Source organism: Henckelia pumila, chromosome 1, assembly GCF_033568475.1.
Source record: "Henckelia pumila isolate YLH828 chromosome 1, ASM3356847v2, whole genome shotgun sequence".
Lineage (NCBI taxonomy): Eukaryota > Viridiplantae > Streptophyta > Magnoliopsida > Lamiales > Gesneriaceae > Henckelia > Henckelia pumila.
The window spans coordinates 86,916,500-86,944,495 of NC_133120.1; the positions used below are offsets into that span (position 1 = coordinate 86,916,500).

Sequence of the window (27,996 nt, forward strand, 5' to 3'; positions counted from 1 at the left end):
TGTTTTTTATGAATTTTTCAGCATATATTTCGAAATGTTAGCTGCTGATATGCTGGTATATTGATGTATTTTGGCTGGTATATCATGTATTGAAGTAGATATGAATGATAGATTGGTTGGATTTCAGTTTCGGTTACCGATTCCGTACCGTTACGCCGTCGGTTTGAAAAATGATCAAGTTTGAGTCTAGATTGTTTGAGCTGAGTATTAGGTGAGTTCTTGCTGATGTTCTTAGACATGTTTGATGTATTTTCAGATTGAAAACAGGGGACTTCAAGTTAAGAATCACGACTTCGAAACCGATCGACGGAAGAACAAGGTTTGTGACTTGTTAGCCTTGAAGATTGAGAAGAGTATGAGCAGATTTTGATTGTGTTCTTGTTGTGCAGCTATATCAGATTTGAAGAGCTTTGAAACCAAGTTTGAAAGGTATAAGACAACCTTTGAATAAGGGCTTGTACATTCAAGAGATTTTGCTTGAATGCCCTTTCAAAACCACATACTATGTGCTTATATGTGTTGTATTTGCACATTTACTTTTTTGTTTGACTTAGCTTGTTATTAGTTGGCTTTTACTCTTATGCTTCTAGATTTTGATGCATTCATCTTGAGCCAACAACCCTTTGAGATTTGAAATGGCAGATTCGCCAAAAGAATACGGATGTTTGGATATATATAAAGGAACCTAGGAGATAGATCAACTCCTATGGTTAGAAACTTGATATAGTATGCCAAAGTCCGAGAAAAGAGCTCAACGCCACCCCGAAAGGGAGAGTAGGTGGGAGATTTGTTGTGTTCTTCTTCCCCGGGATCCCAAGAACCGATATAGAACTTGATAGCAGATTTTTCAGTCATGCATTGCTATAGATTGGTTTAATGCTTGTTGAGATGTTTATATGAGTATTTCCTTAAACTCTATGATATGCATGATATAGTTTTTTTATACTGGGATTCAATTCTCACCGGAGATATCCGGCTATTTCTATGTTTGTATGTGTGCATGAGAATAGATGGGGCGAGCACAGGACAAAGAAGGTTGTAAGAAGTACGAGATCAAGAGTAGCATGTGGTGAACTCGGGTTTATGCAGTAGAGTCGATGTCAACCTTTGTATCTAGATCTTGTATATGTTTTGTTATAAACACTTACACATTAAGACTTGTATGTTTGGCAAGAATAAGAACAATGTAAGATCTTATGGGTTGTATATTAAGTTCCATGTTTAGTTGCTTGATTAGCTCATGGATTTGCATGTTTTCTTCTAGATTTTGATGTTGAATTCAAGCTTCATAAGTTAGAGGATGTTTGAGATTCAAAACAGGGGCAAAACCTTCATTTTTCTGCTATTTGGAAGCCTAATCCGAGGGCCAGGCGCGCCCGCCCAGCCCAGAGGCGCGGTCGCGCCTAACCAAGGCACCTTGGGTGCCTTGGCTCGAGCCTTAGGCGCGCCCGCGCGTCAAGGTCTACTAAAAAAAAAAAAATTGTTGATCTTTTGCAACGTGTTTTTGCGTCGCCAAATGTATGATTTTGCGTCGCCAAATGTCCTGTATTATTTATTTGATTTTTAAGCAGATTAATTTTCTAATTGAATATTTTTTGTTATTAATCGCCCTTTAAGATGAGATTAGCATCCGAGGTCCCCACATAAATGCTCATTGTCCCACATTGGTAAATTGTGGGAATGGATGACACTATATAATGCCCAAGTTTAGACAATGGGTTGGGGTCCCAAGGGGTACCCATGTTTGTTAAAGGGAGCGGACTTAGACTATGCTAGGTTCAAACCATTAGCGACACGCGCGCGCGCCACCGTCGCCGTCCGGCCGGCACGGACCGAGCGTGGGCGTGGGTTGTCTTTGGCACATATTCAAGTTTTTGGATAAATAAACAATTTATTTATTTGTTTTATTTTATTTCAAAAATTAATTATTAATCCAAAGAGTTGTGTCTCTTGGATCTGAATGTGCGCATCCCTTCGGGCCAAATCAGTGCGTCTGTCAACTGAACATGCGCGTCCCTTCGATTTGAACCAGTGCATCCTCTCGGCCGAGTGTGCATCCAACTGATGCATCCTTTTGCATGCATCTGTCCAACGTCTATAAATAGACCACCCCACATGCATTCATACTCACCAATTCACTCATTCTTTCTTCTCTTGCTTTGCATATAGAGAGTTCTGATCTCTCTTATTTCTCTTCATAAAAGAGTTTCTTCAAAGCACTCTGTGTTCGAAGTTCTTTGAGTTTGCAGTGCTGCTACTCGAAGTTGTAAGAGTTCTATCTTGGAAGACACTTTGCACAATCCCGTTAGCACCTAGGCAGGGCAAATTTTGTCTTAAAGAAAAAGAGTTAAACTCTTGGCTCGCTTTTTGATCGTGTGGTTGCAAGTGGTGGAAATTATCCTTACAAGTTTAAGACAAAATTCGTATGATGGCTACTGATCCTTCTGCCAAAGTCACGCCGCCCTCTGTTACGCCCCCACCACCGCCCCCTGTTACGCCGCCCTCTGTTACACCGGCTATTGTCACGGCCCTTGCTGCTTCTAATGCGCATGCCGAGAGACCTAAAAAGTTCTCCGGTACTGACTTCAAGACATGGCAGCAGAAGATGTTGTTTTATCTCACAACTCTTCATCTTGCAAGGTTTTTGAAGGATGTTGTTGCTGTTCCGGCGCCGGATGCTGACACACAAACAAGGTCTGCTTTCGATGCATGGTGTCACAGCGATTTCTTGTGCCGAAACTACATACTGAATGGGTTGGACAATACACTGTATAGTGTATATTCTGCAACCAAGACTGCTAAGGAACTGTGGGAATCCTTAGAGAAAAAGTACAAGACTGAGGATGCTGGCACGAAGAAGTTCGTAGTCGGTAAGTTTCTCGAGTTCAAAATGGTTGATGCCAAGACGGTGATTAGCCAAGTGCAAGAGTTCCAAATCAGCCTCCATGATATAATGGCTGAAGGGATGATGATCAGTGAATCCTTTCAAGTGGCTGCATTAATCGAAAAACTGCCACCCTTATGGAAAGAGTTCAAGAACTATTTGAAGCACAAACGCAAGGAAATGGGGCTCGAAGACTTGATCGTCAGACTGCGAATTAAAGAAAACAATCGTAAAGCAGAGATCAAAGCTAGTAAGATGCCGATGGAAGCGAAGGCAAATTTGGTGGAGCCAAACGCTATAAAGAAAAGAAAGCATTTTGGAAAAGATGTGAAGCAAGGGAAGAACAAGAAATGGAAAGGAACCTGCTGGAACTGTGGAAAGCCGAACCACAAAGCCAAGGATTGTCGCTTACCGAAGAAGGACAATCAGTACCGGGCAAATGTGGTCCAACACAAATCTGTGCCTATTGATTTGTCCGAGATAGATATGTCAGCAGTGATCTTCGAGGCTAACATGGTTGATCATCCCAAAGAATGGTTTATCGACACCGGAGCTACGCGACATGTCTATGCTGACAAGGAACTATTCTCGAAGTATACTCCTATAAGTGGACGAGAGCTCTATATGGGTAACAATGCGACTTCTAAGATCGTTGGATTAGGCAAAGTGGTGATCAAGATGACTTCGGGAAAAGTGCTTACTCTTATTGATGTCCTTCATGTTCCGGACATAAGAAAGAATCTTGTATCCGGTTCTAGACTGGTTAAGGCCAGATTTAGACTAGTTTTTTAAGCTGAAAAAGTTGTAATCATGAAAAATGGACAGTTCCTAAGAAAAGGATATATAGAAAAGGGACTGTTCAAGATGAATGTAATAACTGTACTTCGTGATCTTGAAAGTAATAAAGTTAATGCTTTGAATTACTTGGTTGAATGTTCTAATTTATGGCATACTAGATTATGACATGTTAACTTCAACACTTTGAGAAAACTTGGAAAACTAAATCTTATTCCAAGGACTAAGATTGATTCAAACTACAAATGTGAAGTATGTGTTGAAGCTAAATTAACTAAAGTACATTTTCACACAGTGGAAAGAAGTACAATACCTCTAGAACTAATTCACACCGATGTTTGTGATTTAAAGTTTGTACAAACTAGAGGTGGGAAAAAGTACTTTATTACATTCATAGATGACTGCACAAGATTCTGTTATGTGTTTCTTTTAAGAAGCAAAGATGAAGCTCTTGAAACATTTAAGACTTATAAGATTGAAGTTGAAAATCAATTAGGCAAACGAATCAAGAAAATTCGAAGTGATAGAGGAGGTGAATATGTTGCTCCGTTTGAAGAATTTTGCAATGAATCTGGCATTATTTATCAAACAACTGCTCATTATTCACCACAATCTAATGGTGTTGCGGAAAGAAAAAACCGTACTCTGAAAGAAATGATGAATGTCATGCTAATAAGTTCTGGACTACCCCAAAACTTGTGGAGGGAAGCAATACTTTCGGCAAACATAATCTTAACAAAATTTCACATAAAAAGAAGAATGAAACTCCTTACGAATTGTGGAAAGGACATAAGCCCTCATACAAATACTTGAAAGTATGGGGGTGTTTGGCGAAAGTTGAAATACCAAAGCCAAAACAAGTGAAGATTGGACCTAAGACTGTAGATTGCATATTCATTGGATATGCAAACAACAGTAGTGCATATAGATTCTTAGTGCACAAGTCAGTGATTCCTGATATACATGAAAATACTATTATTGAATCGAGGAATGCTGCATTTTTTGAGAACGTTTTTCCTTGTAAGGAAGGAAAAGAAAATAGCTCTATTAAAAAAGCTCATGAATCCACAAATGAGGAAACTCATGAAAACGAAGAACCAAGGCGTAGCAAAAGAGCTAAGATAGCTAAAACATTTGGTCCTGATTTTCTTAGTTATGCTATAGAAAATGATCCAAGGACTTTAAGTGAAGCGTTATCCAGTCCTGATGCTCCACTTTGGAAAGAGGCCATAAAAAGCGAAATAGATTCCATCATGCAAAATCATACTTGGGAGTTAGTAGATCTCCCAGCGGGAGGAAGCAAACCTTTAGGATGCAAATGGATCTTAAAAAGGAAATACAAAGCTGATGGAACGGTGAAAAAATACAAAGCAAGGTTAGTGGCCAAAGGATTTAGACAAAAAGAAGGTTTGGATTTCTTCGACACATATTCACCTGTTACAAGAATAACGTCTATTCGAGTACTTATAGCACTTGCTGCTTTAAACAATCTCGAAATTCATCAATTGGATGTTAAAACGACCTTTTTAAATGGTGAGTTAGAGGAAGAAATATATATGGCACAACCTGAAGGATTCATTGCTCCCGGTCAAGAAAAGAAAGTGTGTCGACTCATTAAATCATTGTATGGGCTAAAACAAGCTCCTAAACAATGGCATGAAAAGTTTGACAAAACAATGATGTCAAATGGATTCAAGATTAATGAGTGTGATAAATGTGTTTATATAAAAGGTACACATGACTCGTATGTAATTGTTTGTATATATGTAGACGACATGCTCATAATGGGTAGTAATCATGATATCATCATGAAAACTAAGAAAATGTTGACAAAACATTTTGATATGAAAGATATGGAAAAAACAGACGTTATCTTAGGAATTAAGATTGTAAAAACGCCTGAATGAATTATCCTAACACAATCTCATTATATTGAGAAAGTACTTAGGAAATTCAACGCGTATGATGTTACGCCATTAAGATCACCCGTGGATTTAAGTTTACATTTATCCAAAAATCGAGGTGAACCCGTATCTCAACAGCAATATGCAAGAATAATTGGGAGTCTAATGTATATTACAAATTGTACTCGTCCTGATATTGCATACTCAATAAATAAATTGAGTACATTTACAAGTAATCCTAGTCATGATCATTTGAAAGCGTTAGAAAGAGTATTCAAATACTTAAAATATTCAATGGACTATGGATTACATTATGCAACATATCCTTCTGTACTTGAAGGATATTGTGACGCAAATTGGATATCCGACACAAAAGACTCGAAGTCCACAAGTGGATATGTATTCACCATCGGTGGAGGAGCTGTGTCACGGAAATCCTCAAAACAAACGTGTATAGCTCGTTCAACAATGGAATCGGAATTCATAGCTCTAGACAAAGCGGGAGAAGAAGCGGAATGGCTTCGTAATTTCCTAGAAGATATTCTGTGTTGGACGAAACCAGTGCCAGCAATAATGATACATTGCGATAGTCAGTTGGCTATAAGCAGGGCACAAAGTAGTATGTATAATGGTAAGTCAAGACACATACATCGCAGACATAATACCATTAGGCAGTTTGAAACGATCGAAAACTCGAAGGAAATTTTTTTTTATTTATTTATATTAATTTAAACACCACACATATGCCCATACATATATATGCGTTATTACTGAAAATAATTTTATTCAACGTGATATAATATATAATAAATTGATTGAACTCTAGCAGTTTAAATCGTTCGAATAAATTAAAATAATGTAAGCGCGAGAAATACGATATCGCAAAATGCGGAAATACATAGTTTAAAAAAAATACTCGAACATGGTAAAATCATAACGTGAAAGGTAAAAATAGCAAACATGCACTGTAAATAGTTCAATACAACCCTCAAAATAATCTCATAAAAGTGCGGAAATAAATACTGCAATGGTCACAGGCAAGCAAGCTAGCAGTTGATGCTCAGAGGTCCTCGCCGCCAGTCGGGTCCACATCAACAGCTACGGAATCAAACTCACCTGCATCATTTAGATCTAGTGAGCCTAGAGGCCCAGCATGCTCTATAATATACATAACGAATACTACTAAATAAAACCACATGCAAGCACGACGCATATAAAATAACGTGAGGATTTAATGCATGCATGAACGTAAAAATCATATGCATAATAGTAAATCGTAACATAATCATATCATAATTACATAACATAAATATGACATGTCATAGTCATAAAAATCTTTGCTGTGGGTCATATCAGTGAAGTGTAACCTAATTCGATTGATCAATCTAAATCCATCGTACGTGGTGGCGGCCTGTGGGGTGTAACCCCTAACGCCCTATGTCACTTCACCCAACCTTTGGGGATTCATAGGCTCATAATCATAAGTAGAAAGGTCATCGGGCCCGGTATCCCGACCTCAAGTCCCGTGTTTGTCACAAATCACATCAATTATCCCAAAATTATTTTTCTTCGCATGCCATCTATTTAACGTGAAACATATGCATGAATCGTGAATTAAAAATATTATTTTTCTTAAAAACATTGTCCGTAAATATATATTTAATTTTTTTTTATAAAGATAATATTTATATCAAAATATTACATATACGTCTATTAAATATATATTTACAGACTGCGATATTGTCTTGGCTGGTTCGAGCTGCTGCCCTTTAACTTAAACCCTTAAACTAAGTCTGACCCAATTAATATTTATTTTCCTTAGAAGCCCAAAGTCCTAATATTATCCTAAGCCCGATTATTTATTTAAGCCCTATATAACATCATAGGACCAAATAATAATTTAAACACAATTACAACTTAAGCCCAGATAATAATTAAGCCCAGTTTCATAACCTAAGCCCCGTTTCATAACTTAAGCCCAAATAAAATAAACTGACCCGACCCAAAACTCGATACATTGCCCAATGACAAGACCCGACCCGGACCGCTAGCCAAGACCCAGCCCAACTACACTACCCATTCCAACCCAATCCATCAGCCCACTCTCCTTCTACCGTTCACACCTACGCAAAGCCCAACACTCCCAAGTCCCCTCCTGGCCGGAACTCTTCTGGCAAGACCGCCCCCAGGGTCCTGCCAGTTCAACCTGATCAGGTCATGGCTCGAGCCATGAGCCATGAACCCGATCCCCCCCGGACACACACGCATGACACTCCCCTGAGCAAGAACACACACGCCTCTGTTCACTGCCAAAATCACACCAATCTCAGAAATAAAATTCTTAAGACGCCACTCAATGAACCAAAGGGAAGAACCCACTCGAACCAGCAGCCAAGCCCAGACAAGATTTTAAAAAAATAAAACAATCCAACCAATGATTAAACAAGAAACATGCTAAAATCTTAAATTTAGGTTCAAGAACACACACATAAGAATGCAAACAACAATATTTCGCGACTAAAATAAGCATAAAATCGATCCTAATGGTGAGGGGAAGAAATTTGAACATGCCTTAAACCGGAAAATAAAGGTATAGAAACGAAGCTCGGGGCGTGGTGATCAATAATCCGCAAAAATCTTGAAATTCTACCAAGTTTTCGTGTGAGGTGAGTGCAAGGTGAAGGAACACGCAAGGTCCCTATTTTTCTTTTCTCAGACTCGCACAAGGAAGAAGGAGATGGAGATTAGGGCTCAACAATTGGGTTTTAAGTAAATGGATCATGGGCCCTCTTAAGGAAAATGTTTATGGGCTCCCAAAAATTTAAGAACTAAACCCAACTTCAATACTTTGGACCATTAAAATGTTAATTTTTCGAAATAATACAAGCCCAAAAATTTAAAGTGTCATAAAAGTCATTAAAATGGTCCAATTAAACGAAAAACGGACTACTAAAATATATGAATGAAAGAAAACTAAATTTTTCTATATAATAAACCTTAAAATAATTATTTTAGGCCCTTTAAAAATCCTTAAGTCAAAATTTAAATAAAACTTTTATCGCGATCGACTCCTGACCAGTCTACGTGATCAAAATAATATTTTTTCCTTAAAAAATGCATAACTCTTAAAATACTCAAATTAAAAATCCTAAATAAATTTAAAGCATCTAATCATGATAAATAAAAGTCATTTAAACCTTTAATTTATTTTATTATTATTTAATTCTATTTAAACTATTAATAATCCTAATTATGCATTACGGTCAATGTAAGAGGAAATTTTAGGCGTTACACAGTTGATCTCAAATGTTGTTATCGCAGTTGATTATGTAAAATCAAAAGATAACTTAGCGGATCCGTTGACTAAAGGTTTAGGAAGAGATCAAGTAAACTGCTTATCAAGATAAATGAGATTAAAACCTACAAAATTAAAGAATATTCATAGCGAAAACCCAACCTTGTAGATTGGAGATCCCAAGATCTTGGTTCAATGGGAAAATCAAGTTATGAATGTTCGTGTGCACTTAGAACTTCGTTCTATTCTCATTCCTAGGATAAAAGTGCAACTTGTGCAAGTAGTGAGGTTAAGTTTTAACCATGATATTGTCCAAGGCCAAAACGGACAAAACCATGAGAACAAATTTAGTGTGAGAAAAATTATTGTGTGAATACTGTTGTCTTGGTTACATCAACGGCTGAATAGTTCAAGACATCATGTTCACTAGGCAGCCTAGTAAATCCGATAGTATTTCACTAAGGAAGGTTCAAAGCCGCAAGCTACCTCTCCCCATGCAATAGTTTTTCGGAAGAAACTCTATTTTATCATATGCATACATATTCGCAAAAATCACATTCATGTGGGGGATTGTTGGAAAATGTGTTAGAAAGTGGTGAATGAGATAAATGCTCATTGTTCCACATTGTTAAACTGTGGAAATGGATGACACTATATAATGCCCAAGTTTAGACAATGGGTTGGGGTCCCAAGGGGTACCCATGTTTGTTAAAGGGAGCGGACTTAGACTATGCTAGGTTCGAACCATTAGCCACACGCGCGTGTGCGCCACCGCCGCCGTCCGGCCGGCACGGACCGAGCGTTGGCGTGGGTTGGCTTTGGCACATATTTAAGTTTTTGGATAAATAAACAATTTATTTATTTGTTTTATTTTATTCCGGAAATTAATTATTAATCTAAAGAGTTGTGTCTCTTGGATCTGAATGTGCGCATCCCTTCGGGCCGAATCAGTGCGTCTGTCAACTGAACATGCGCGTCCCTTCTGTCTGAACCAGTGCATCCTCTCGGCCGAGTGTGCATCCAACTGATGCATCCTTCCGCATGCATCTGTCCAACGTCTATAAATAAACCACCCCACATGCATTCATACTCACCAATTCACTCATTCTTTCTTCTCTTTTCTTGCATATAGAGAGTTCTGATCTCTCTTATTTCTCTTCATAAAAGAGTTTCTTCAAAGCACTCTGTGTTCGAAGTTCTTTGAGTTTGCAGTGCTTCTACTTGAAGTTGTAAGCGTTCTATCTTGGGAGACACTTTGCACAATCCCGTTAGCACCTAGGCGGGGCAAATTTTGTCTTAAAGAAAAAGAGTTAAACTCTTGGCTCGCTTTTTGATCGTGTGGTTGCAAGTGGTGGAAATTGTCCTTACATTTTCATCTACCGAAACATGATGTCGAGCCAAGTTTTGTCTTGATGGAATACAGTCATGTGTAACTCGCCACCAAAATTTTTTGAAGCGTAATTAAAAAATATTTTACAAAATCTAGCTAGTGTCGAAAATTTCCAACGTTTAAATATTAATGAAGATCCCAATAATCAATTATTTTGACTTTCGTCAACCCAATCATTTGAAATACTACAGAAATAGTGATCACACATTGGGTTATATATATATATATATATATATATATATATGATAATGTCGGAATTTTACCTCGGGTTCCGTCTGGTAGAATGGATCCTCCAAATCCTTTAGAAAGTAGGTCGGGTCGGGTATGGCGGAACTGCACAAGCAACAGCTAGGTCAAAGGGACGCCGAAAGTGTTTTCGGCGTGACCCCCCCGATGCCTAAGTCAGTAGCTTGAAGACAGAGGGTATGATTAAAGTGAAAACTGAGAGATATGAATGCGTGAATGTAAAAGTGAGAGTAATGTGTGATGAATAATGAAGAGTGAGTAATGAATAATGAATAATACAACTATAACAATACCTGTATTTATAGGAAAATAGAGTAAGTTACCTAGTCGAATTATAACATGTCCTGTACTGGGACTCTTCATCCATTGGACCACCTTCAAGTTTATCCCCATCTCATAAATATCTCAAGATGGTCAAACTTATCCACAATGCATGTAAGAGAAGTCCATCCAGCCCATTAGGGGCCAGCTCTGGTCGGCCCATAAATAACAGCCCAGTTTAAGTAAAGCCCTAACAAGTGTAAAACTCGGCTGGACCTTACCTAATGATTATAATTCAATAATTGGGTCAACCCTCATAAACCCATAACGAACGGATTCGGGTTAAAATAATTTCACGGGGTATCAATAGTACCTCCCGAACAGGTCTAAAAAAAGAATGAGTTTAGACTAAGAATGGAGTCCGGTCCCCGCACTGTACATGTGTCCCTAGAACAGTCCAGCATTTTATTCATGAAATGTGTTTCTTTTGGACGGTCCAGATCAGGATCCGTGTGATGTGTTTTTCATGAACGGATCAGATGTCCCTTGACGGTTCATTTATCGAAGCCAAAAACCTTGACTTGTCCCGTCTCGAGCCGTAGATCCAGTAAAAAATCAACGGTCCAGATCGATTCACCATCTCTATATATATGAATCGGTAAAATTTTGTTTGTTACTTTTTACCTTTGTACTGTTACACTGCAAGAATTTCGAGAGCCCTCCCGACCTGGACTGCGCAATCCTGAGCTGCCTTTATCGTTTGTGCCAATCCCGGGCTACAACTCTCTCACCTGTAAGTCCTCCCGCCTTTACACTAGGTTGATTAACATGTCTTCCCCCGACGAAACTTCCGTTAAAGAAGTAGTATCTTTTATCGAAGCACCCAACTCTCCCTCTAATGACCCCGAGCCCTCTGATTCCAATAATCCAAGCTCCGAGCTGGATTTATCGGAGACTCGTATAGAAAAGTTAAAGCGACTACACAAACTTAGGTCGGATGAGGCCCGTTTATCTGCTAAGGGTAGACAATGGTATGAGGTCTTGGCCTCCCACCTGAGCCCTAACCTGGGTCCTAGTATTAGAGAGAGATCGGGAATGCCTGAGGGCTATGAGCTCATAATCCCGGGCCGTAAAGACCGAGCTCACAAACCACCTACTGGTTTTTTAAGTTTCAGCATAGATCAAGTAAGAATGGGTTTGAGATTCCCAATCCCGAGCTGCGTATCTCAGCTCTGTCAATATTTTTGTGTGTGCCCAAGTCAATTGTCCCCGAACTCATTTAGTTCGATCTTATCCCTAGCTGTTCTATTTTGTTTTTTCAGAATTCCCTTAGACATAGGAAATTTTATTCAATTCCTTCAAATTAAGAAGACTGCCCCGGGCCGTTTTTACATTTCCATGCGACCCGAATACCCCTTTTTAAGGGGAAAGTCGAGCTCTCACAAAGGTTGGACGAATAGATATTTCTATGTTAAGCCTACCCAGGCCTGGGAGTGTCGAGGTAACTGGGCTATGAATTTCACCACTCCTGACCCCCCCGGCTCTACCATCCCATAATTTTACCAATTTTCTCAATACCATGTCTGTTCAAATTTTTGACATCGAGAACCTGATCGGGGATGATCTTCTCTGCCATTACGGCTTTAGTGGGAAAGGAGTAGAGATCGAAGGGGATGTAGATAGTACCCCTGTTCCCGTACTACTAATATTTAGACTAATTGAGACACACAATTTATTTATTCATTGCACTTTTATTTGTTTAGACGACAGAATCAGATCCGCCACCATGCCTGCAAATTTCAGAGCTGCCTTGAAGAACCTGAAAAGGAAAAAATCAGAGGACGCGGAGGCTAGCTCAAAACCCGAGGCTGAACTGATTGCACCGCCTAAGAAAAAATCCTCCAAGGCTAAGGAGCAAGGGCATACTATGGCTTCCGAACTGCCACCACCACCTTCCTCCTTATCATCCCGACCTCATGGCAAAAGCCCGTTAGAGGAGTTTGGATCTCTTCAGGACATGGAGCGCCGGGGTACAACGGCTCAGCCCGGGCTACCTGACCTGTCCTTCTTCTCGAAGCCCGATCCCCAAGGGACCCTGGGCATAATGCAAAACTTGATCTCCCGAGGTGACGTAAAAATTCTACAAGCTGTAACTCATCTTGAGGCTAAACAAAACTTTGCTTTGGCCTTCATGCAGGTATGTTACTGTGTTTTAATTCCTAGCTTATACACCGAGCTAGTGTTCATCCTTTTATATTATCACAGGCTTTAGCTTGGGGCGGGGAGATCACCAGTCGAGCTTCCCAGGAACGAGAAGACCATGCCCTGAATCAAGAAGCCTTCGTAGCTCGGATTTCCGAACTCACGCGAAAACCCTGTGAGATGAAAAAAGAGTATGAAGAGGAACAGCTCGGTCTTCGTGCTGAAGCTGAGTCCTGCCGCATAGCTCTGGAGGCTGTCAACACCAAATTTTCCGAGCTGGAGGTGGAGAAGATCGAGCTGGAGGTCCAAGTGCGGGCCTTGAACCAAGAACTGAAAGCTGCCAAGGAGCTTGGAAAAAAGGAGTTTTTGGACTCCGCGGACTTTGCTAATGCAGTAGCTGAGAAGGCGGCAACCTTTTTTGACGAGGGCTTCAAGGGATGTCTTGCCCAGTTCAGGGCTAATGGATATTCCGAGGCCGAGCACCCCGCTTCTTTCCTGGATTGCTCCAAAGCTCTTGATGACATGCCCGAAGAGGATTTTGAGGAGGCTGAGCAAGAAAAACCCTCGGATCCCGAACAAAGCTCTAAGCCCTAAGACGCCCCCGCCCCCTGATTATTTCTGTAATACCTGTTTAAAACATGACCTATATGGTAGACCCTGCGCGGTCATTTAGTTTTGTTGTTGCCCAGATCGGGCTGATACAATGTTATTCAATGAAATGTTTTTGCCCATCTCTGCTTGTTATGCATGTTTTTGCCCAACTCAGGTTTTTTATATGCTTGCTATGAATGAAAATAACAATTACGCCACGATTTTTTACCAAGTGTAAGAAGTTACACACCCGTCCTATATGTGATCGAACTGATTAAATGATGAAATCTTGAAAACATGACCTTCCTGTGCCTGGATCAGGTTCAGAGCTTGGCGGGAACTCATGCAATATACTTTATTAAAATCCCGACCTCATACACCCGAACTGTCCAATATATATAAGAAACCATAAAATTGATTGAAAATTTTCAAGGGTCCAGGTACATTCCTGGAAATCAGAACCCCTATGAATTTTTTATCCGTGTTGTTTAACCAGTCCTGCTTGACCATTTAATAAGACTGATGAAGTTTGTATGACAACCGTGTTTGGGCTATGAATTCCCTTGATGTGGGCCCCCGAGGTGAACTTTGAGTGTCAGAGCTGCCTGGGCCTTTAGTTCCACTGATGTGGTCCTTGCATGCCACTGAAGTGGACTTTGAGTGCCAGACCTGCCTGGGCTTTTAGTTCCACTGATGTGGTCCTTGCGTGCCACTGAAGTGGACTTTGAGTGCCAGACCTGCCTGGGCTTTTAGTTTCACTGATGTGGTCCTTGCGTGCTTTAAGTGCCAGACCTGCCTGGGCTTTTAGTTCCACTTGATGTGGTCCTTGCATGCCACTGAAGTGGACTTTGAGTGCCAGACCTTCCTGGGCTTTTAGTTCCACTGATGTGGTCCTTGCGTGCCACTGAAGTGGACTTTGAGTGCCAGACCTGCCTGGGCTTTTAGTTCCACTGATGTGGTCATTGCGTGCTTTAAGTGCCAGACCTGCCTGGGCTTTTAGTTCCACTTGATGTGGTCCTTGCGTGCCACTGAAGTGGACTTTGAGTGTCAGACTTGCCTGGGCTTTTAGTTCCACTGATGTGGTCCTTGCGTGCCACTGAAGTGGACTTTGAGTGCCAGACCTGCCTGGGCTTTTAGTTCCACTGATGTGGTCCTTGCGTGCTTTAAGTGCCAGACCTGCCTGGGCTTTTAGTTCCACTTGATGTGGTCCTTGCGTGCCACTGAAGTGGACTTTGAGTGCCAGACCTGCCTGGGCTTTTAGTTCCACTGATGTGGTCCTTGCGTGCCACTGAAGTGGACTTTGAGTGCCAGACCTGCCTGGGCTTTTAGTTCCACTGATGTGGTCCTTGCGTGCCACTGAAGTGGACTTTGAGTGCCAGACCTGCCTGGGCTTTTAGTTCCACTGATGTGGTCCTTGCGTGCCACTGACGTGGTCTTTGAGTGCCAGACCTGCCTGGGCTTTGTAAAGAATGTCTAAAAGTACTAATGCGTTATATAAGAAAAATTGGCTCTTACTGCGCGATTATTTTTTTAAAAAACAAAATTGACACAAAACAAGACTGACCCTGAGATAAATAAAAACAGGACTGACTTTCATAACGTAAAAAGAAAGAAAAAAAAAACCCACTGGTTAAGGACCAACTTGATGAGTTATAAATATTGTGGTGAACCCGGGCTGGCCTGCTTAGGGATAGTATTTTTTCAAGTGCTGAGCATTCCAGGGCCTTTTACCCTTCTTGCCTTGGGCATCTTCCAGATAATATGCCGCAATTCCAGCTTTTCCTATTACTTTGAATGGGCCTTCATACTTGGCCTCCAGCTTTCCTCTTTCCCCTGGATGTTGTATCTTGCGCATAACCAGATCTCCCTCCTGAAAAACTTTAGGATATACTCTTTTGTTGTAAGCCTGGGTCATTCGTTTACGATAGGCTGCGAGCCTAAGTGCTGCGCGGGACCTGTGTTCTTCGAGTAAGTCCAAATCCATTGCTCGTAGTGCTTGATTGTTTGCTCCATACGACATTATCCTCGCACTCTCTTGTCCAATTTCTGTCGGGAGAACTGCTTCCGTCCCATACACCATATTGAAAGGAGTTTCACCTGTACCAGATCGAGTTGTAGTTCGATAGGACCATAACACAGAAGGGAGTTCGTCTGCCCATTTACCCTTAGCTGCATCTAGCCGTGTTTTGAGAGCTTGGACAATCGTCCTGTTGGTAAACTCAACCTGTCCATTCCCTTGAGGGTATGCAACAGAGGTGAAAACTTGTTCAATCTTCATCTCTTGACACCATGCTCGAACTTTAGAACCACAGAACTACCTCCCATTGTCTGAGGCCAACCTGCGAGGGATTCCGAAACGGCATACTATATTTTTTCACAGAAAATTGAGCACTTCATTTTCTGTAATTTTAGCTAGGGGCTCGGCCTCCACCCATTTAGAGAAATAGTCAAACGCGACCAATAAAAACTTTCTTTGCCCCGTGCTAACAGGGAATGGTCCTACAATATCCATTCCCCACTGATCAAAAGGACAAGCAGCTACTACTGCCTTCATGTATTCTGCAGGTCTCCACTGTAAGTTAGCATGTCTCTGACAATTATAACATGAATTAACCAGAGCTAATGAGTCTTTTCGCATGGTAGGCCAGAAGAATCCTGCCAGAAGTGCTTTTCGAGCTAGGGCAAGACTGCCCAGGTGACTGCCACAAGATCCCTCATGAATTTCTCGCAACACATAATTGGCCTTATCCGGGCCCAAGCATTTTAACAAAGGCTGAGAGAAGGATCGTTTGAACAGAATTTGATTGATCATGACAAAGCGGAGGGCCCTTCTTTTTACTTTCCTTGCTTTTTTATTATCACTTGGCAGTTCTTTTGTAGTTAGATATTTGTGTATATCATACCTCCAATCTCCTTCTGGTACTTGGGCTAGCATGTCATCCAAAGTTTCCAGCTGGGACACGAGCTCCCGACCCGTGACAATGGGATCCGGTCGATCGCTCAAAACGCTGGCTAAACGGGCCAAGTGGTCGGCCTTGATGTTCTCTGTTCGGGGAATTAACTCTAATTTCAGATCTGTGAATCCTTCTTTTGCCTTGTCCAATGCATTGGCATATTTCCTCATTTTATCGTCCTTGACTTCAAACTTTCCATTGCTCTGTTGAATAGCTAATTGGGAATCGGAATATAGGATAGCTCGGGAAACCCCCAAATTCCGCGTTGCCTTTAGTCCGAGTAACAAGGCCTCGTATTCTGCTTCATTATTGGAGGCTCTAAAGTCTAGTCTGATTGAAATTTTAGTCTCTTCACCCCAAGGTGAGATTATTACAATTCCTGCTCCGCTCCCGGACTTGCATGATGACCCATCTACAAAGATCTTCCATAGTTCTTCTTGTTCTAGCTGAATTGTCTCTGCCAAGAAATCAACTAGGTCTTGGGCTTTTATAGCTGTTCGAGCTTCATATTTGATATCGTACTCACTCAATTCTGTGATCCATCTGACCAGTCTACCCGATACATCCGGGTTAGCTGCGATCTTTCCCAAAGCACTATTGGTGAGTACAGTGATAGGATGTGAGAGAAAATAAGGCCTTAATTTTCTTGCTGTGATGATCAAAGCTAGAGCAAGCTTTTCCTGAGTCAGGTAATTGAGCTCGGGTCCCCTCAGGGCGTGACTGAAGAAATATACGGGCTGATGATTCATTCCGTCCTTTTTGACAAGGACCAAACTGACTGCTCGGGGTGTAACTGCCAAATATAAGAACAATTCTTCCCCTTGGGTAGGTTTATTCAATACGGGTAATTGTTTTAAGTAAGCCTTCAAGTCTTGGAATGCTTTCTCACTTTCTTCATTCCATTCAAAATTCTTCGTTTTCCTTAATGCTTTAAAGAAATGGAGGCTTTTATCTGCCGATCTGCTTATAAACCGGGCCAGTGCTGTAATTCTTCTAGTTAATCTCTGTACTTCCTGTATATTCTTAGGGGAGCTCATAGAAATGATAGCTTGAACTTTTTCAGGATTAGCTTCTATTCCCCTTTGCGTGACCATATAACCCAAAAACTTTCCAGCTCGGACTCCGAAAGTACACTTGTTAGGGTTTAGCTTAAGCTTGTAGCGCTTCAAGGTCTGAAAGGTTTGAGTTAAGTCGGTAATAAACTGGTCCGTAGTTCGGGTCTTGACCAGAATATCATCTACATAGACTTCGATATTCTTCCCAATTTGTTGCTCGAATACTTTATCCATCAGCCTTTGATATGTAGCCCCAGCATTTTTGAGCCCAAATGGCATAACTACGTAACAATATGTTCCTGTTGACGTCACAAAACTTACTTTATCCTTGTCCTCTCTGGCTAATGGGATTTGATGATATCCTTGATAGGCGTCCAAGAAGCAGAGCAGCTCGTGTCCTGCTGTCGAATCGACAAGTTGATCAATTCTGGGTAACGGATAACAGTCCTTTGGACAAGCCTTGTTTAGATCCCGAAAATCCACGCACATGCGCCATTTGCCTGAGGACTTTGGCACCAGCACTATATTGGACAGCCAGGTCGGGAAGTAGATTTCCTCGATGTGTCCCGCTCTGAGTAATTCGTCCACTTGTTCCTTTATAACCGCATCCTTTTCGGGACCGAAGTGCCGTTTCTTTTGGATAATAGGGCGACAACTCTTTATTATATTGAGTTTGTGCTCTGCCACTTCCCGATGTACCCCTGTCAGGTCGGAAACCGACCATGCAAAAACATCCTTATTTTTTTCCAAGCATTCCAGTAGCGGTTGCTTCAACCGTGTTTCCAGGGTGTGAGCAATTTTCACCACCCCAGAGGGAGGTGATATCATGATTTCCTCAATTTCTTCTTCAGTGGTGACAGATGTGTCCTCTATCAAGTTGACTTTCTCCATCACAGAAAGTCCAGGTCTGCCAACATTATCAGCCCTGGCAACCTTTTGCTCTATTCTGACCTCCTCTACATAACATTTGCGAGCTATGATTTGGTCCCCTTCTACCTCACCAACCTCATTTCCCACCAGGAATTTTATTTTCTGATGCAGGGCTGATGCCACTACCATGAAAGTGGTCATGGCAGGTCTGCCTAGTATGGCATTGTAGGCAGACGGAGCGTCAACAATAATGAAACTCACAATCCTGGTTTTGCGGATACTGCTTTTACCCAGAGTTAAGGGTAAATGCACTAACCCCACAGGTCGAATGGCATGACCTGTGAAACCAAAGAGGGATGTTACGACTGGTTCTATCTTGTACTGCCCCAAATCCATTTGACTTATTGCTTCCTGAAATAGAACGTTGACAGAGCTGCCTGAATCCACAAATATCCGGGCTACATCATAATTTGCGATCATAGCTCTTATTACTAGTGCGTCATTATGGTTGCTAGCCACCCCTTTCATATCTTCCGGTCCAAAAGAGAGGGTCGGGCCAGTATGGACAATCTGATTGTCAATCTCCATATTCATTAACTTTCTGCTGCTAGTCTTCCTAGCTCGGTTGGAATCACCATCAGTAGGACCTCCAGAAATCATGTTAATAATTCCTCGAGCGGGCGGGGCTGGTCTCTGATGAGCTCGGTCATCCCTGAGCTGTTCTTGATTGGGTTGGTTGAAATCTTCATGGGGAGGAGCAGTCCTGGCTCTTTGTCTTGACCTTCCTCCCTGTCCTCTGTTCGGGCGATACCTTTCCTGACGGGTCAATATATTTTTTAATTCAGAGTGTTGCTGTATTATTCTTTCAATTTCTTGATCTAATTGACGACAGTCCTCCGTCGTATGCCCATACTCATTGTGAAAGTGACAATATTTATCTGATTCCCTGTTACGAGGTCCCTTCTCAGCCCAGGGAGGCCTCTGCGTGAGTTTACGATCGTCACAAATTTGTAAAGCTCGTACTTTTTTCATGCGTAAAGGGGTGAGAGAAGTGAACTCTCCCAACAAAACGGGCCGGAATGGCTGTCCCATTCCCGTATTATTGTTAGGAACCCTATTGCCCTTTGGACTTTTTGGTCGTTCCCTCTTCATAGCAGCTCTAGAAACCTGTATTTCTTCCATGTTGACATATTTCTCCGCTCGGGCGAGTAGTTCCTCGTATGTTTCCGCTGGTATTTTTATTAGGGATTTGAGAAAATCTTTTGTATCCAGCCCTTGCATGAAGGCACTGATAAGCAGATCTGGTGTCGCAGTGGGTACCTCAAGAGCCAAGGCACTAAACCTGCGGATATATGCTCTCAAATTTTCATGCTCCCTTTGCTTGATTGCGAAGAGACTGAAAGTAGTGGTAGGATGCTTTTTGCTACTGGCGAAGTGGTGCACGAAGGATTTGCTAAAATCCTTGAATTCATTGATCTCTCCGGGGCGTAACATATTGAACCATTGCTGGGCTGGTCCTATGAGAGTAGTAAGAAAGCCCGACACTTAATCTGATCAGAATATTTATGCAACAGAGCTGCATTCTCGAAGCGCGCTAAATGGTCTTCAGGATCTTCCTTGCCATCATATTCTCCAACATGAGGCAATTTGAACTGCTTGGGGAGGTCGGCGTCCAATATCTCCTGAGTAAATGAAATGTTTCTTGTTGTAGTAGCTAGGTACCCGGCCTGTTTTTTCCTTAGCTGCTCCATCTCCTCTTTCAACTTTTTGATCTCATCGAGGTGGGCGTTGTGCTCAGGGTGCAGAGGATTGGCCTCTCCTCTTTCTGCCAAAGCCCTCTGAACAACCTGAGCTATTAATTCCTCTAAATTTGGGTGATCTCCATTTTGATTAGCCATCGAAACTTTTTTCCTTCAAATTCCTACAGACGGCGCCAATTGATGATGTCGGAATTTTACCTCGGGTTCGGTCTGGTAGAATGGATCCTCCAAATCCTTTAGAAAGTAGGTCGGGTCGGGTATGGCGGAACTGCACAAGCAACAGCTAGGTCAAAGGGACGCCGAAAGTGTTTTCGGCGTGACCCCTCCGATGCCTAAGTCAGTAGCTTGAAGACAGAGGGTATGATTAAAGTGAAAACTGAGAGATATGAATGCGTGAATGTAAAAGTGAGAGTGAATGTGTGATGAATAATGAAGAGTGAGTAATGAATAATGAATAATACAACCATAACAATACCTGTATTTATAGGAAAAATAGAGTAAGTTACCTAGTCGAATTATAACATGTCCTGTACTGGGACTCTTCATCCATTGGACCGCCTTCAAGTTTATCCCCATCTCATAAATATCTCAAGATGGTCAAACTTATCCACAATGCATGTAAGAGAAGTCCATCCAGCCCATTAGGGGCCAGCTCTGGTCGGCCCATAAATAACAGCCCAGTTTAAGTAAAGCCCTAACAGGTGTAAAACTGGGCTGGACCTTACCTAATGATTATAATTCAATAATTGGGCCAACCCTCATAAACCCATAACGAACGGATTCGGGTTAAAATAATTTCACGGGGTATCAATATATATATATATATATATATATATATATATATATATTTGTTACGTTACCTAACAATTATGCCCAACTTTGTACTCATTATGTACAATAAGTGAGTTGACTTATATGGGCACGGAATTGGGTAGGGCTGATCAAATTTAATGAAAACCCGCCCAAACCGACCGAATATCGAACCGCATCACACCGCTATATATGTTCAGTTTTTTCATCAAAACCGCGGTTGAAAAAAAATAGCAAACCGCACCGCATAATATGGTGTGGTGGCAATTTTAATGGAAAACCGCACCGGCCGCTTCGCATAAATAAATACTTTTAAAATTATTTATGATATATTAATATAATCATGAATATCGTTTATATAATTTATTTTAAATTAAATAAAATGATTCAAATGAAACATTATCATGTCTATATCTAATTATAATACCATAATAATGACATAAATTCAAAATTTATGTACTGAAAAAAAAGACTATATAATATATCATAGGGATTTAAAATTAACTTTTTTTCATCCGATATGTTATTCTCTATTTAAATCATGCACATTTAGGGAAGTTGTAAACAAAAAAAATCATCCTTGCTTTGTAAAATAAAAATATGTTTAAAATAAATATTTAACCTAAATTAACTAGTATATAAAATCATAAACTCTAATTTCATTGTATTTTTTGAGTCACTGATCGTTTCTTAGTTTTGTCAGTTAATTTTATTTCTTTGTTTCAACTTTTTCTTGATTCTCAACTTTTGGTCTATATTATGTTGAAAAATTTGTCAAGATTTCAAGTTTATTTGAAAAAGGTAATTCAATGTATTGATTAATATTATAAATAGGACTTTTTAATATTTGTTTTTATATAATTGTTTTTAAAAAATAGTTTTGTTTTGCCTTTCTTATACTTTTTTTAGTCATGCATGTTAAAAAATATGAGGAGATTTTTATGCATTTTTTTTTAAATTTCATTCATTATTTGCATGTATTATACATTGAAACTCGAAACTAATTTTCAATGGAGCATTCAATTTGAATTGTGAGATTTTATGATTAAAAACTTGACTATTGTTTTATGTGATTTATTTTTTAAACATTTGTAATTTTCATTGTATTTTTTTAATTTAATTTGAAAATAATCTTTATGATTTCATGTCGGAGTGATCAAAAAATATTCACGTATTTTTTTTACTTGATCATTCTTCTTTATTAAAAAAAAAACCGCCCCAAACCGCATATCAACATTTACATGAAAAATCGCAATTAAATATATATATATATATTTATATATATGTATATTCCTGGGTTATATATATACACACAAAATATAGGAATCATGATATATTAAAAGAAGACACCATGCATGTGATAATTAGCTTGAATCATGCTAAACGTTCGGCCAATTTTGTTGCATACTCGTTAGCTCATTTTGTAACTTCTTCCCACTCACTTTTTTGTTGGTTGAATGGAAATTTTTCATTTTGGTTGGTTAATATTGTACCACATACTTCTTCTTTTTAATAAAAGGGATATGTGTTTTCCGATTAAAAAAAATGAATTTCTTATCTTATTATATCATTTAAACACTTTACAGTATAATACCAAATATGATCATGCATACTGCAATAATTTTATGAGAATGAGAGATATTATATATCACAAAAATGGTTCGAAACCAATAAAAAGTTTTTGAAATAATTTTTTAAAAGTACCATGTAATCTTGATGCAAATCACAACGAATAAGACCAATTATTAACTCAAATGCCCATACCAGCAACGAAAGTAATCTTGATCTGTTAGGCTATACTAGCCAATTAGATATGAAATTAGAAAATATGTGGTATAATTTGGATGAAGTGATCATTATTGGGCCGAGATGGCAGCTTTGATTGTAGAGCATTAATTAATTGTTTTGATCAATAAGAACTAGTCAAATTAATATATCAATCAAAGATGATAGTCATGACATACCATCTCAAAAATTATGTCTTATATATAACATGCCCTGCGACCTCTGCCACGGAACAAATTTGGACCACATTTTGTATATTTATGACATTTGAACAATGAGATTCAACGTTTTCACATCATTAATTTATACTTGATTCAAGTTTTAAAATAATTAGAGTTAAAAACTATATACGTTATTTTTATATTCAATTTCAATTTGTTATCTTATAATTATTATGATCACATCACCTCACGACTCATGAGTCAAGTCGAACTAATCGACTCTAATTTGTGATTAAGGTAGTGTTTGAGAAAACTTCTTTAAAAAACTTTTAAGTTTTTTCGTTAATAAAAATTTGAAATTTTATAAAATTTTGTTAACGAAAAGTTGAGAAGTGCTTGCTAAAAGTTTTCTCAAACACTACCTAAGTATCTCACTCTCTGTTAATTGAGACGTCGACCTATGTGTGTATGAGTGACAAATTTAATTAAATGCATGCAAGCGTGGACGTACATATATGCATCCAACTAGAACGTCCGCCTAATTTCACAATTTGTTGATAGTTGTAATTAAGCTGCAGCTCGCGCTGACTTTTGGAATCATTAAAGCATCGGAAGTATTATATGATATACAATATTCGAAAATTTTAAATATTAATTGAAGACTTATAACATCTAACAACCAACTATATATATAATTAGGGGCCTACTCTTAAATATTTAATCATCATAAATAAATATGTATATGATGCTAGCTAGCTATATAGTATAAATAGAGACCCGAATGTGCCAACATTCTCATCCAAACTTGAAACAAATTAAAAAATTAAATAACACACTAGTTACGTTCAAATATGGGTTTGAGGGCGATTTTCTTTCTTGGCTTGTTCTTGGCTACGTGTCTTCTTGTTCTCTCTCAAGTGTCTGCAACTAGAGAATTGGCTGAGGCTACGGACAGTACTCTGGACACAAGTAAGCATCATATCCATACTTATATTTGACAATATGAAGAAATCTTGCCCCTACGGGATGTCCAAGTTGGTGAAGTAAATGAACTAACCCTGACTAACGTAGTTTGCAGACTATTGCGTTAGTTCGGGGGTTTATCCAATGCGCACCGAAAATAGCGACGAAGGATTCGCATGTCACAAAAAAAATATAAAGAAATCTTATTTTTTGTTGACATGTTATTATAGATGCCAAATCATGTAATACTTATAATTATCATTAATTTTTCTGCAGCAAAGAATACGGCTGACAAGACAGATGAGGTTAATGATGCAAAATATCCTGGAGGTGGATATGGAGGGTATCCTGGTGGTGGCTATGGAGGATATCCTGGTGGCGGATACGGCGGTTATCCAAGAGGCGGATATGGAGGCTATCCAGGAAGAGGGTACGGCGGATACGGAGGCTATCCAGGAAGAGGGTATGGTGGATATCCAGGAAGGGGATACGGTGGTTACCGAGGCTACCCTGGATATGGAGGTGGTTATCCTGGTGGAGGCTATGGTGGTGGTTATCCTGGTGGAGGTTATGGTGGTGGCCACCCTTGACGTGGTTTCGATCGGTTGTTATAACTATGGGGGATGCGGGCCAGTGGTGTTCAAATATTCAGTACGAAATTTGAAGTAGGAAAATATATATATATATAATATGGTCTAAGTATGTGCCCTGTAAAATAGTCATATAACTAGACTTGGTTGCTTCAAAGTTTGCAAATAAATTGCGAGGGGTGTTCATATTATATAGGCACACATAAGGGGATATGCCTCGTGATACATGTGTATAAGTGTGATTGTGTGTTTAAATCCATATAATTACACTAATGATCATGTCTCTTTTAATTTGTATAAATTTTTACATGCATGGATTTCCAACATTTACATTCTAAGAAATAAATAAAGAGTACATTAATAGTACTACCTTGTTAATGCATTTGCAGATCTGCTCAAGAAAATGTAATTAAAATAATAAATAAAAAGCTAGCAATTATATATTTTTAAACACATTTGGTTTTCATGATCATGTGTTTTTATTGCAATTATTTGAAAAATTAGATCATATTCATCCATACACACACATTTAATTATAACATATTTTTATAAACAAGGGCAAACTGTCTCGTTATTAATTTGTACTTTACTTGTGTATAAATAAGTTGAGTTTATGAAATGTGAATAATAATATATTTCACTTTTATCTTGACCGGAAAATTTAATGCACATGCAAGTTGCAACACACGTGACTTTAATTTTATTTTAAATAAAAACAATTAATCCTATAAATAAAAATGAAAATTATATATTTTTTTCTAAAATTATATTAATCACTTATATTACTTTAACTTGATAATTTTCATATGTTTCCACATTTTCTTTTAAATTTAAACTACTTTATATAAATATTGTATCATTTTATTTGTTATATGCATGCCTTCTTCTCTTAGCGAATAAAAATATTTTCTCATTTTATTCAATCTCAATGGTTTTACTTTCTTGGTCATAAAATGATTCACGTCCCATTATAATTTTAATTTTTGGTGATTTTTCAATTAGTATTATCTGATCTTAACATTATTCACAACGACAAGTAAATCAATATATTCATTTTGGGAAAATTGCAAATTTGGTCATGTATGTTTGTCACTTTGCGATTTTAGTCATCCATATTTTCATATTTCAGGTTTAGTCCTACATGTTTCGATTTTTGGTAATTTCGGTCTTTTTTATTCAAAAATGCTTACGTGACACTATACACGTCAGCTCCACATCAGCATTGAATTTGTGCCACGTCAGCGTCATGTCGGAAAAAGGACTAAAATTGCCACAAAAAAAAAGATAACGGACTAAAACTGAAATCTGAAAATATAAAGGACTGAAATCGCAAAGTGACAAACATACAAGACCAAAAAAGAAATTTTCCCTATTCATTTTTTTATAATAGTTTTCAAGTTTCAAAAAAAATCGGTGAAGTCGTAGTCAAATTTTACCGATCCTACACTTTTAACATTATTTTGAATTACCTTTTATTTTATTACGTTTGAAATTACAAATCACCATAATAAATTATTTGATTTTCTAATACCATCAATAATGTTGATATATTTTTATCCATTTTTAGAACTTCTAATAAATGATATTAAGATAATGATTTTTTGTTTTATCTCACCACTCATATTTCTTATTTATAAACTCAATTTGATTTCATCCTTAACTAATTTGATAAAAAAATCTCCATAATCAGTTATTTTTAAAAGTTGCAAACACCACTTTAGTATGATCACATCACCTCACAAGTCAAGTTGAACTAGTCGACTCTAGTTTGTGATCAAGTCTCTCTCTCTTAATTGAGACGTCGACCTATATATGTGTATGAGTGGCAAGTTTAATTAAATGCATGCAAGCGTGGACGTACATATATTCATCGAAATTGAACGTGGGCCTTTGAACTAATTTCACAATTTGTTGATAGTTGTAATTAAGCTGCCGCTCGCGCTGACCTTTGGAATCATTAAATAATCGGAGGTATTTTATGATACAATATTCAAAAAATTTAAATGTACTTAATTGAAGACTAATAACATCTAATGCGTTCAAAATTTTGCATCAATTAAATTACCTTGAACCGATAATTAACGAATCAATTTCTTCAATAAACCGAGCCGAATGATTCCAAAATATTTCTATGTAACAAAGAAAACATGTGAGATGGCTCGCTCGAAGGCGAAGCCACTCCGACGCTCAAGTCAGTATGAGAAAGAGATGTAAAAGACATAGATGAGATGTATAAGTAAAGAGCGAGAGGTGTTATGTAAAAATACAACCTGTCTAAATAAGGGTTAGAGATCCCTTATTTATAGGGAATTATAATTAAGGGCCTACTCTTTAATAGTTAGTCATAATATATGCATATGATCCTAGCTAGCTATATAGTATAAATAGAGACCCGAATGTGCCAACATTCTCATCCAAACTTAAAACAAAATTAAATAACACGTACATGCACTAGTTCAAATATGGGTTTGAAAAAGGTGATTTTCTTTCTTGGCTTCTTCTTGGCTTCGTATCTTCTTGTTCCCTCTGAAATGGCTGCAGCTAGAGAATTGGCTGAGACTTCAAGCACACTGGACACAAGTAAGCATCATATCCATATATATATATATATATATATATATATATATAGGCAACTACGTGAACAACAGCTGACGTGACACCTTGTACATCCAATGAGTGATTGTCACGTCAGCTGTTGCTCATGTAGTTGTCCATTGTGGTTGCTCATACTATATATATATATATTATTTGACACTGAAATCTTTTTTGTTGACATGTTATAGATGCCAAATCATCTAATTAGTAATACTTATATTATTATTATCTATTGCGTATTTTTCAGCAAAGAATAAAGCTGATAAGGCAGATGAGGTTAGTGATGCAAAATATCCTGGAGGTGGATATGGAGGGTATCCTGGAGGTGGCTATGGAGGATATCCTGGTGGCGGATACGGCGGTTATCCAGGAGGCGGATATGGAGGCTATCCAGGAAGGGGGTACGGTGGATATGGAGGCTATATAGGAAGGGGAAACGGTGGATATCCGAGAGGTGGGTACAGAGGCTACCCCGGCGGTGGATATGGCGGTTACCCCGGTGGAGGCCGTTATGGCGGCTATCCTGGTGGAGGCTACGGCGGTGGTTATCCTGGTGGAGGTTATGGTGGTGGACACCCTTGACGTGGTTTCGGTTGTTGAGGTCGGAGGTTATATACGTACTATGGGGGTTGCAGTTGTTGTTCAAATATTCAGTACGAAATTTGATGTAGGAAAATATATACTATGGTCTAAGTACGTTCCTTGCAATATAGTCATATAGCTAGACTTGGTTACTTGAAAGTTCGCAAATAAATTGCGAGTGGTGTCCATGATAGGCACACATAACATAAGGGCATATACAGTGGGAGCTTTTTGAAGCTCCCACGGTGCCACTTGGAACAATTGAAAAAGCTCCTCCCACTCCTCCCATAGTGGGAGGAGCTT

At 39.0% G+C, this 27,996-nt stretch overlaps 2 protein-coding genes across 3 annotated transcripts; one reads left to right on the top strand and one right to left on the bottom strand.

Annotated features, from left to right (window-relative positions):
- Window positions 1–15,942: 15,942 nt before the first annotated feature.
- Window positions 15,943–19,941, bottom strand: LOC140867471 (uncharacterized). Its single transcript, XM_073272544.1, has one exon. The coding sequence runs from the start codon at window positions 19,939–19,941 to the stop codon at window positions 15,943–15,945; it is 3,999 nt and encodes a 1,332-aa protein (XP_073128645.1).
- Window positions 19,942–23,745: 3,804 nt separating this feature from the next.
- LOC140874805 (uncharacterized) lies at window positions 23,746–27,986 on the top strand. Of its 2 annotated transcripts, XM_073278220.1 has the most exons (3): window positions 23,746–23,932; window positions 24,203–24,421; window positions 27,425–27,986. In XM_073278220.1, exons 1-3 carry the CDS (start codon window positions 23,815–23,817, stop codon window positions 27,691–27,693), a joined length of 606 nt encoding a protein of 201 aa, XP_073134321.1. In that variant the 5' UTR covers window positions 23,746–23,814; the 3' UTR covers window positions 27,694–27,986. The 2 variants fall into 2 exon arrangements, with proteins under 2 accessions (XP_073134321.1, XP_073134322.1); XM_073278221.1 differs by lacking the exons at window positions 23,746–23,932; window positions 24,203–24,421 and adding an exon at window positions 26,914–27,096 and having other exon boundaries at window positions 27,359–27,893.
- Window positions 27,987–27,996: the final 10 nt, after the last annotated feature.